This window comes from Scyliorhinus torazame, chromosome 1 (genome assembly GCF_047496885.1).
Source record: "Scyliorhinus torazame isolate Kashiwa2021f chromosome 1, sScyTor2.1, whole genome shotgun sequence".
In the NCBI taxonomy this organism is placed as follows: domain Eukaryota; kingdom Metazoa; phylum Chordata; class Chondrichthyes; order Carcharhiniformes; family Scyliorhinidae; genus Scyliorhinus; species Scyliorhinus torazame.
This window is the reverse complement of record NC_092707.1, coordinates 93,039,269-93,051,280: the sequence shown is the minus strand read 5'-3', so window position 1 is coordinate 93,051,280 and position 12,012 is coordinate 93,039,269. Positions and strand designations below refer to the sequence as shown.

At 45.5% G+C, this 12,012-nt stretch overlaps 1 protein-coding gene across 4 annotated transcripts in view; it reads left to right on the top strand.

The window, feature by feature from the left end:
* septin5a (septin 5a) overlaps positions 1-11,040 on the top strand; it is a 235,542-nt gene extending 224,502 nt beyond the window's left edge. For all 4 annotated transcript variants that reach the window (XM_072498136.1, XM_072498118.1, XM_072498128.1 and 1 more), the window contains 4 exons: positions 2,304-2,400; positions 4,143-4,278; positions 7,288-7,390; positions 10,647-11,040. In XM_072498136.1, coding sequence (XP_072354237.1) covers positions 2,304-2,400; positions 4,143-4,278; positions 7,288-7,390; positions 10,647-10,703 — 393 coding nt within the window. In that variant the 3' untranslated portion in view covers positions 10,704-11,040. The remainder of the gene's footprint in view (positions 1-2,303; positions 2,401-4,142; positions 4,279-7,287; positions 7,391-10,646) is intronic.
* The last annotated feature ends 972 nt before the right edge of the window (positions 11,041-12,012 follow it).

Below are 12,012 nucleotides of genomic sequence, written 5' to 3'. Positions count from 1 at the left end.
TTAATTGCTCTGTTTTATAACCTTTGCTCTCGAGTCACCAGGTATCTTTATGATACCGCCACGTGGTTCAAGTCCGAGTAATGATCAATAATCCAATACACCGATTAGTAAGATTTAAATCAAAGCACATTTATTATACACAGTAATCGCTACTCATGCACAAATTCTACGATTAAGCTACATCTACAACTAACAGGCCTATACTTAACTTCGGACTGGCCCACCAGGTCAGGGAAACAAATGGCCTTTTGTTCGGGTTCTGAGCCTGCGGGATTCGAAGTTGGTACAGATTGATAGCTAGGAGCGCCTATCTCGTAGTGAGCTTTGAAGTAAGACTTACAGTTTCGACCAGCTGCTGAAGAGTGAAGAGCTGGAGAAGCGGTGGTGAAGAGCTGAAGAGAAGAGAGCGATTTGAACTTGGGGCTCAATTCTTATAGTTCCCAGGGGCTTCCCGCCTTTCGGGGCGGACCCTGTACCTGGTCCCAAGTGATTGGATTTTGTCCCAATCACTTGGTTCGATTTTCTCCAATGCTGGAGCGGTTCCCTGATCGATGGGCGGTCTTGAGGTGCTCGTTCACCTCCTTTTGTGTAGGCTTCTGCTGGCGCCGAAGAGTCTGGTTTTGCTTTGTGTGTCTAAATGTTGCTTATTGTTCCCGGGGATTGCTCATTAGTATGCAGATGGCTGGTGTTTTGTTATGCTGATGGTTGCTGGTATCGATCTTGTCTGGCCTTTCCAGAGGTAAATACAACCTGCAGCTGCTCGTTTTTGTCTTGTTGGCTGACTTTCCCATCAGCCTTTGCCGTTCGCCATTTTGAATCGGGAATTGGCTATTTTAAGTGGCTACAACACATGATGGGGTTCGGTTGAGGGATTCTACTGGAGGTGGCAACCTTTAATCAATTATTTTAAGGAACTAATCACTGTCAGCTGTTGGGAGGGGGCAGTTAATATTATTTTAATGTCTTTTTTCTGTAAATTGTATTTGGTGCGTATAGATTTGTTTATTTTGTAATTTATAAAACTTTAATAAAAACATTTAAGAAAGGACAATGGGATCCCCTCCAAACCTCAAACTGAGTCGATGCGATTACTTCAGACCTTTAGTAGGCTGACCAGAGCGCAGAATAAAACGTAATGGAACAGAACCTGATCCAACTATAACCAAATATCAGGAAAGATCACAACGTTACCTGATCCCTATTTGGTCAATTTGAACTGATGTGTTCAGAAATTTGTTGTGTGGTATTGGCTCACATCTTGTTTGTGATTGGAAGAGGAAATGATCAGCAAATTAAGCCTCCAACTGTGGGCACACTAGAATGGTGGGGTATTCAATCCAAGATCATCTTTATTTTCTGTATGTTCCTGCTACTTTTATTCATCAATGCCGATCAGAGAGACTTTACTTTGAAATTTAATTTGCTTAATTTGGAGTGTATCGATTATGGAGGAAGACACTTCTTGAGAAATTGTTCGTCAGACATTACAAAACACTTTGGCGTTTCAGTCCCAGTGATCCTGCTAAACATCAATCAAAGGCATAAATGATGACAGGAATCAGCTGTCTGTGATTCCACTGTTGCCTCTTTAGTCAAAGGTTTGTTGAGTCAAGTCCCAATTCAAGACTTGAGCATAAAAGTCAAAACTGGCACTCCAGTGAGGTGTTGCAGGAGTGCTGCACTCTCATAGGTGATATTTTTTGAATGACAGGTAACAGTGAGGCCCCATTTTCTCTCTCAGGTGAATGTAAAATATTTGCAACACCATTTTGAAGAAGAGTATATGAGCTGTTCCTGGTGTCCTATCAATGTACATGTCTCGATCAACGTGACTACCCATTCATTAACATACTGCTGTTCTTGGAACCTGCTGTACATAAATTAGCTGTTTCCAATATTACAACACTTCAAAAGGGCAGCATGTTGGCACAATGGTTAGCACCAAGGCTTCACAGAGCCAGGGTTTGATTCCCACTTGGGTCATTGTGGGAGTCTGCTCGTTCTCCCGTGTCTGCGTGGGTTTCCACCGGGTGCTCGGGTTTCCGCCCAAAAGTCCCAAAAGACGGGTTGTTAGGTGAATTGAACATTCTGAATTCTCTCTGTGTACCTGAACAGGCGCTGGAGTTTGGCGACTAGGGGCTTTTCACAGTAACTTCATTGCAGTGTTAATGTAAGCCTACTTGTGACAATAAAGATTATTATATGATAAAGTACTTCATTAGCTATAAAGCACTTTAGGATATTCAGTGATTTTGAAAGGTGCTACATTACTGCAAGTCTATCTTTTTACTCTTTCTTTTTAGGAAAGCATTCCATTTGCCGTTATCGGCAGCAACACAGTGGTGGAGGCACGGGGTCAGAGAGTCCGTGGACGATTGTATCCCTGGGGGATTGTAGAAGGTGAGCCTTCTGTGGGAGGGGAAGTGGAACCTACCTCCAAGTGACTGTTCAAAAGGGGATAAGATGTGTGAGGTGACATATTTTAAACTTTAGATCTGTAAGGAAGGCAGTGTTTTAGCAAGACCTTCATTCTCTCCAATGAGTAAGCCAGAATTGAACAAACATGTAAACATCAGTGGGTTAAGGCTTTGAATGTAAAGATAGATAAAAGGAAATTTTCCAGTTAATCTGATATGCTACCGGATTCGGTCAGTTCCTTATGTAGAGCTAAGATAAAGAAATGAGAAGTACCAAGTTGAGTATGTGGTTTCTGCTCAGTTAGCTGATTTCAGCTGGACAACCATTGGGCTGGCATAAATGCCCTTAGTTCAAATGTTCTTCGGAAAGGTTACAATATTCCCATTCTTTTTTGCTGTCCAGTGACCCTTGCTGCAGATACTCATGTGTGGATGTTAGCTGGTTCAATGAAAAGTGCAGCAGGTAATGCCAGCAGCAATATCAGACATTCATAAATAAGAATAAGATGTCTCCCTCTGAAGCTACAACTCAGGACTACTTGCGTGCCAATCAATAAGTAAGCAGCAAGTAATAGATAGAGCTAAGCGATTCCACAACCAACTAATTAAATCTAGGTCCTGCAACATCCAGCCATGAATGGTGGGAGACAATTAAACAACTCACTGGAGGAGGAGGCTCCACAATATCCCTATCCTCAATGATGGAGAAGTGCAGCATATCAGTGCAAAGGATAAGGCCGAAGCATTTGCAACAATTTTCAGCCAGAAGTGCTCAGTGGATGATCTATTTTGGACTCCTCTGCAGTTTCCGAGCATCACAGATGCCAGTCTTCAGCTAATTTAATTCACTCCATGTGATGTCAAAAAATAGCTAAAGGCACTGGACATTGCAAAGGTTATGGGCTCTGACAATATTCGGGCAATAATATTGAAGACTTGTGCTCCAGAACTTGCCATGCCCCAAGACAAGCTGTTCCAGTACAAGAGTGGCATCTACCCAGCAATGTAGAAAATAGCCCGGAAAGGTCCTGCACACAAAACGCAGGACAAATCCAACCTGGCCAATAACTACCCCATTAGTCTACTCTTGATCAAAAGCAAAGTGATGTAAAGGATCATCAACAGTGCTATCAAGCAGCACTTGCTCAGCAGTAACATGCACACCAATGCTCAGTTTGGGTTATGCCAAGGTCACTCAGCTCCTGGCCTCATTCTGGTCTTGATTCAAACATGGACAAAATAGCTGAATTCCAGAGATAAGTTGAGAATGCACTTGACATCAAGGCAACATTTGACCGAGAGTGACATCAAAAAGACCAACAATTTTCAGAGAGGGTGACAGCCGGGGGTGGGGGGGTTTGGCTATTCCGGATCTGATCTATTACTATTGGGCGGTGACTGCCGAGATGGTGCAGGTCTGCGGTAGGGTGCTGGAGGCAATGTGGGGGAGGATGCACTAAAGAAACCAGCATGGCCGAGTGAAAACTACCTCGAACTCTGAATTCTCCCTTGAAATCCAGTGGGATATAGGAGGTAAATAAACTTTGTGGCAGCAAGTTTAAAGTTACTCTTGTGAATGATACATCTATGTTGTGGTCTGCTAATCATTCCATTACTTCATGATGTTCTCCAAAGTAAGAGTGCATGCATACAAACACAACAGCTAGCTTGGGAATGCAACCAACCAGTGAAGGTTTTGTTTTTGTTTTTGTTTTACTTTCACAGTGGAGAATCAGGCACACTGTGACTTTGTGAAACTGCGGAACATGCTGATTCGGACACACATGCAGGACCTGAAGGATGTGACCTGGGACATTCACTACGAGAATTTCAGAGCCAGGTGCATTCAGGAGATGACCAGGTCTGCTTTTTATCTCTCCTGCACTCATTCTCTTGTGGGAACTATATCTGAAAACTGAGTTTTATCCATTTGACTGGGTGTTGTTTCAGGCATGTGGTAAAATCATATTCAGCCATCAGTGCACAGGGATGCAGGCATCCCACCTCCCAGAGAACTACTGACACCACTCTGCTGTCTCAGAAGCATTTCTGTGTGCAGATGTCAAATAAAGACCATTATGAGGGAAGGCAATTCTAAGGGAAGTTTATTCCTGGACAACTGTGTGTCGCTGCTGACTGGTTTTCATCTCTCATCTCTAGTTATAGTTAACAGGGTGGCAAAGGTGCTGTCGCTAATAGCAGACGTGGATCAGCAATGCAGTTATGCAAATCATGTCCAACATAACAAATTTAGTACTCTTAACTGTGACATTTCATGGCCATTATCTTTGAGGGGAACAAATTCTAATGGTGCAATCTGTTTAGTATACCATCTATTTTTTTAAATCCAGCAGGTCATTCGGCTCATTAGACACTGCCATTTCAGTATTCAAATTCTCCCAGCCTAGAATTCAATATGTCACAGACTATGACCCTGAAATTCAAAGAGGGTTCTTCTGATCATCTCTTGGCACAGCGGGAAACACTGCTGCCTCACAGCACCAGGGATCCGGGTTCAATTCCAACTTTCGGTCACTGTCTGTATGTTCTCCCCATGTCTGCTTGGGTTTCCTCCGGGTGCTCCGGTTTCCTCCCACAATCCAAAGATGTGCAGACTAGGTGGATTGGCCATGATAAATTGCCCGTAAGTGACCAGGGATGTGCAGATAAGGTTACAGGGATATGGGGGAGTGGGCATGGGTAGAATGCTCATTTGAAGGGTTGGTGCAGACTCGATGGGCCAAATGGCCTCCTCCTGCACTGTATGAATTCTATAATTCTACGATAATATAGACATGATTCAGTGGAATTCCTGGAGAAATGAGCGAACATGGTCATTGTTGTCCACACGTTTCCTGCAAAAGTGATGGCAGATCAGAGAACCCCCATTGAAATTCCAACCCCGCGGGGCAGCACGGTGGCTCAGTGCTTAGCACTGCTGCCTCACGGCACGAGGTCCCAGGTTCAATCCCGGATCTGGGTCACTGTCCCTGTGGAGTTTACACATTCTTCCTGTGTTTGCATGGGTTTCGCCCCCACAACCCAAAGATGTGCACGTTAGGTGGATTGGCAATGCTAAATTGCCCCATAATTGGAAATTCCAACCCCGTAACGTTCCTATCCATTATTCTGATTATATCATACTCTTCTTTTTTAAAACTTCTGAACTTATGCCATTTGACTTATTCTTCACTGATTCTTGTAATCTTGGATCTAATTAACTTGCCTAATTATAGAGTCATATTTGCTGTTTACCAGGTCTAAGATGTTTCATAGTTTATTCATCTCCTGGAGCTTCCTTTAACCATCTTCTACATGGCCACAAAAGGTTTAGTAATTAAATCTTTCCTTCTGTTTCATGCACCTTACACAGGCAACTGATCTTCTGGCTGAACATTCTTAATACCAATAGTTCCATAATCCCTTTGGCATTGTGGCAGCCAGAACTGTATACAATACTTCAAATGCTATCTGGTCAGTATATTGTCCTGACTATGTATCCTAGCATTTTTTCTGCTTTTTCAATTACCTCATTGCTAAATTGACACTGGCAGTGGCTCAGATGTAGTAAGTCACAAAGGCATACATTACAAAAGCAGGGAGGTCATGTTGGAGTTGTATAGAACTTTGGTAAGGCCACAGCTGGAGTACTGTGTGTAATTCTGGTCACCACATTATAGGAAGGATGTGATTGCACTGGAGCGGGTACAGAGGCAATTCACCAGGATGTTGCCTGGGATGGAACATTTAAGGTATTAAGGTAGGAAGAGAGGTTGGATAGGCTTGGGTTGTTTTCGCTGGAGCAGAGAAAACTGAGGGGCGACCTGATCGCGGTGTACATGATCATGAGTGGCATGGGCAGGGTGAATAGGGAGCAGCTGTTCACCTTAGTTGAAGGGTCAGCTACGAATGGACACAAGTTCAAGGTGAGAGGTTTAAGGGGGATTTGAGGAAAAACTTTTTTTATCCAGAGGGCGGTGATGATCTGGACTGCACTGCCTGGGAGGGCGGTAGAGGTGGATTGCCTTACATCCTTTAAAAAGTACCTTGATGAGCACTTGGCACGTCATAACATTTAAGGCTATGGGCCAAGTGCTGGCAAATGGGATTAGGTATGTGGGTCAGATGTTTTGCATGTGTCGGTGTAGACCTGAAGGGCCGAAGGGCCTCTTCCGCACTGCATTATTCTGTGATTTTATTCCATTCATGTCTTCTGTACTTCTACCTATACATTGATCTACACAATGTAAAATTATTTTGCATTTGCGATCGTCTATTAAATTGGATCAAATCTATGTCACATTGTTGAGATTCCTTCAATGTAAATTCAATTGCAGAACTATTCAGATGATTTGGCTAACTGCACTTAACTAAGCAAAAGCTGGTTAAAGCTTACATCACTCTAACAGTATTAAAGGTGCTAGTCACTGAATGGGAAGACTCTTAATGGAACTTCATGCGACCTTCTGTTGTAGCAGCCACCTACATCATTTCTCCAAGGTTCCCATCAATCATTTACCAAAGGTATTCCACATGATTGGAGAAACTCTTACAGGAATTAGTGACTTAAAGTTTGCTCTTTACCATTATAGACAAAAATTGACTAATGCCCTGAAATTCTGTGGTGGTTTCTTCTGCACACCCATTGTAACTCTGGTGTCAGATTGGTTGAACAACCACAACAGAGGTTTTAAGCTGTGCGCGATGTATCTTTGGGGACTTCATTTGTTTTGGTGCTTATGACGAGCTCAGAAATTTCAATGCCTAAATTTCTTTACTCATCTTAACATGATGTCCTGAAATTGGGCCCGAGTTCATCTCAAAGTGATCGAAATAAAGCCACTGAATTTTACTTTCCTTAACTTCACAGTAAATTGACCCAGGACAACCGAGCAGAAAGTCCAGTCCCCTTACTACCTGTGCCAACTCCAGATGCAGAGACAGAGAAACTCATCAAAATGAAGGATGAAGAGGTAGGTATCTGGGGACTGTAGGTCACGTTATGTGGGTAAATAGTCTGTGGGCACGAGAAGTCTGGTGGTGCTGACCGTCTGTGCGAATGGACTCATCAGTAAATGTTCATTTCAATGTTGTGACTTCAGCCTTTTATCTAATTGTTGACGTTCGGTTTTTGTATTGAATTGAAGGCCCCGGGGCCGGATGGATTCCCGGTTGAATTCTACAGGAAATACGTGGACCTGTTGGGCCCGTTGCTAGTGAGGATTTTCAATAAGGCGAGGGAGGGGGGGGGAACCTTGCCCCGACAATGTCTAGGGCACTGATCTCTTTGATCCTGAAGCGGGACAAGGATGCACTGCAATGTGGGTCGTATAGACCGATCCCGCTCCTCAATGTTGATGCGAAGTTGCTGGCAAAGGTGCTGGCTACGAGACTTGAGGACTGTGTCCCGGGGGTGATTCATGAGGACCAGACGGGATTTGTGAAGGGTAGGCAATTAAATACAAATGTGCGGAGACTCCTCAATGTGATTATGATGCCCCCGGTGGAGGGGGAAGCGGAGGTAGTGGCAGCTATGGACGCGGAGAAGGCCTTTGACCGGGTGGAGTGGGAGTATATTTGGGAAGTGTTGCGGAGGTTTGGGTTCGGGGAGCGGTTCATCAACAGGGTCAGGCTGCTATATAGAGCCCCGGTGGCGAGTGTGGCTACGAATTGGCGGAGGTCGGAGTACTTTCGGCTGTACCGGGGGACAAGGCAGGGGTGCCCTCTGTCCCCCTTGTTGTTTGCACTGGTAATTGAGCCTCTGGCCATGGCACTAAGGGAGTCCAGGAAATGGAGGGGACTGGTCCGGGGGGAGAGGAACACCGGGTGTCGTTGTATGCTGACGACCTGTTGCTGTATGTGGCAGATCCAGTGGAGGGGATGGCGGAGGTCATGCGGATCCTCAGGGAGTTTGGGGACTTTTCGGGGTATAAACTCAACGTAGGGAAGAGTGAGCCCTTTGTGGTTCATTCAGGGGATCAGGGAACGGGGATAGACGAGCTACCGCTGAAGAGGGGTGGAGGACAGATGTGGGAGGTGCTCGGGAAGCCCGGCAAATCACGTCCATATGTTCTGGTCGTGCCCGGCACTGGATGGGTTTTGGAGGAGTTTTGCGAGGACTATGTCCAAGATGGTGAAAGCCCGGGTCAAGCCGAGCTGGGGGTTGGCATTATTTGGGGTAACGGACGAGCCGGGAGTGTAGGAGGCGAAAGAGGCCGATATTCTGGCCTTTGCGTCCCTGGTAGTCCGGCGGAGGATTTTGCTATTATGGAAAGATGCGAAGCCCCCTAGTGTGGAAGCTTGGATCAATGACATGGCAGGGTTCATCAAGCTGGAGAGGATAAAGTTTGCCTTGCGAGGGTCTGTGCAGGGGTTCCTCAGGCGGTGGCAACCGTCCCTAGACTATCTCGCGGAGCGTTAGGAGGAGGTCAGCAGCAGCAGCCCAGGGGCGGGAGGGGGGGCTTCTTTTGGGGGGGCGTTTGGGGGGGGGGGGCTTCCCTATTGGTGCTTTTAAATGTCATATGGGGGGTTATTGTATATGGGGGAAATCCAATGTATAATTTTTGTATAATTTTTGATTGCTGTGTTCTTGTTTCTGTTTCTTTCTTTTTGTTGGGGGGGGGGGGTTTGTTGAAAATCTGTTGAAAAATTTGAATACATATATATATTTTTTTAAACTATTACTGGGCGGCGAATATAGCCATGATCAGGAAATGGGTGGTGGGGGAGGGGTCGGCATGGGAGCGTATGGAGGCAGCTTCATGCAAGGGCACCAGTCTGGGGGCATTGGTAACCGCGCCTCTGCCGTTCCCGCCGGCACGGTACTCCACCAGCCCCGTGGTGGTGGCGGCCCTGAGAGTCTGGGCGCAATGGAGGAGGCAAGTGGGAGCAGAGGGAGCATCGGTTTGGGCCCCAATCTGTAATAATCACCTGTTTGCCCCGCAAAGTATGGATGGGGGGTTCCGGATATGGCGGAGAGCGGGGATTGAGAGGATGGGCGATATGTTTACAGAGGGGAGCTTTCCGAGTATGAGGGCGCTGGAGGAGAAGTCGGGGTTGGCGAGGGGAAACAAATTCAGGTATCTGCAGGTGCCGGACTTCCTTCGTAAACAGGTGTCAACCTTCCCGCTCCTACCGCTAAGGGGATTCAGGACAGAGTAGTTTCCAGAGGATGGGTAGGAGAAGGGAGCGTCTCGGACATTTACAAGGAACTTATGGGGTCAGAGGAGACGCAGACCGAGGAGCTGAAGCGCAAGTGGGAGGAGGAGCTGGGAGGCCTTTGCTTCCCTGGTAGCCCGGAGACGGATACTATTCGCTTGGAGGGACTCAAAGCCCCCCAAGTCGGAGACCTGGCTATCGGACATGGCTAGCTTTCTCTGTTTGGAGAAAATCAAGTTCGTCTTGAGAGGGTCACTGTTAGGGTTCGCAACCGTTCGTTGACTTCTTCTCGGAAAATTAATCGTCAGCAGAAGCGGGATGGGGGTTAGTTTAGCTCAGAGTAGGGGGTTAATAAAGGTGGGACCTGTAAGGAAGGGAGACGGCTTTTGCACTATGTTTATAGTTTCATGTACATTGTTTATTTTGTTGTTGTTATAATACCAAAAAAAACCTCAATAAAATGTTTATTGAAAAAACAATTTGGAAGAATGAGGGGATCTCATTGAAACATATAAAATTCTGACAGGGCTAGACAGGTTGGATGCAGGGATCTGGTTTCCTCTGGCTGGTGGGAGGTGGTCTCGAACAAGGGATTACAGTTTCAGGATATGGAGTCGGCCGTTTAGGAACGAGATTAGGAGAAACGTCTTCACTCAGGTGGTGGTGAACATGGCTGTGAATGCCAAGTCATTGAACATATTTAAGAAGGAATTAGATAGATTTCTAGTCTCTAAAGGTGTCAAAGAGTATGGGGAGAGCACAAGAGTATGGTGTTAAGATGGAGGATCAGCCATGATCGTATTGAATGGTGGAGCAGGCTTGAAAGTCAAATAGCCTACTCCTATTTTCTGTGTTGCTATGTAACATTCAACGAATATGCGGAGAACTATCCGGAATATTCATAATCTGAATATGGGTGTTCTTAAACTCTTTCGATGAACATGGTCCTACTGTACGAGCTGGATGAATATTGGTGTGTAAATATTGGCATCCAGTGGTTATAGAGTACAGCCACTGTTTGTCACTGATATATAGCAGCAACTCACAGGAATTTGGGTTTTCTTCCTACAGCTGCGGCGGATGCAAGAAATGTTGCAACGAATGCAACAGCAAATGCAGGACCAGTGAGTGACAGACTGCTGCCGAGGAAAGAACAAGTACTCACCTCTTCAGCCGAATTCAATAGGAATGAAGAAGGCTGGACAAGACACAGGCCACGCCTCTGGGGGAAATGCACTGTACAGAATGTGTTCTGTGTTTTCTGTTATACTCTCGAGACAGCTCAAGGGTGACCATGTGTCTGGCCTACTTTGTCTAGTGCCACCATATCATTTACATATCCTGCTTGTTTGTTTGGGTTTGTATTTAATATCTTGTCAGTACAATTGAAAACCATTCAGCGACATATCTGCATTGGAATGCTTCTGTGGAAAATACTCTTTACTAATAAATGTTTTCAAATTGGTCTGACTTTAGGCGGTGAGCTTTATTTAAAGGTGACGAGTGTTGGTCAGTTATTCAATTTGACTCAACGATACGTGCCTGGGTTTTTCATGAAGCTGTGGTGCTGCTCAGGAAAATCCCTGGAGAAATGACAAAAGTGACCATTTAAGTTTTTCCTCTTGGGTTCTTCCCCAATCTATCAAAGTTACAGCGGGAACCTGGGCGAAGCCTGGGAATGTTCAGCAGTTCCCTGGGACAGAATTGGATTAAGTTCAGGAACGGTTTAGAACCTGCCCCTGGGCTGATCATATCATTGAGCTCTAACTGGACAGTTACTGCATCAGAGTTTAGCATCAGAATGAAGGTGTTTTATTTGCTATTAACTGTCGGTTTTATATGTGGCTTCTCATTGAAAAGATGCCAGCTTGGTGTCAGTTCAATGTTTATTTGCTCTACATAGCCTCTGTTTCTAGTCCACTGAGATATTTATCAAGATGAATCAAACTTGGTGTTTGCCAGGCAGCAGGGGTCCTGAATTTATGCAGGGCTTCTCCAGATCTCCCTTTGAAACTTAAAGTCGTGGAGAAGTGGCGACTAGGGGGTCCAAGGCTCGTCGGGCCGAAGCTACTGCAGCAGAAACATTCATGTGGCATTTGCATTAGAGATGCTGCACCGAGATTAGACTTCAAAAGACTTCATTAGATTCGAAGGGCTCTGGGATATACTGGGTTTATGGGAGGTGTCTCAAAAAACGCAAGTTCTTTCTTTTCATAAAAAACACACCATTTGTTGTGTGAATTGGCTGTTAAGGCGAAAACCAGCAGAAAAGTGAGAAAATTGCCTTCCATTAAGGTCTGGACTTGAGATTTAGGGCATGATGCCCCGGCCTTGTTACGCTCGCGCTCAAGCATAACGAGGCCGGTGAATAGCGGGAGAAGCCGAAAACGAGAAGCGCGCCAAACAGTTTGCGATGCAACCAGCCTCATCCCATAGG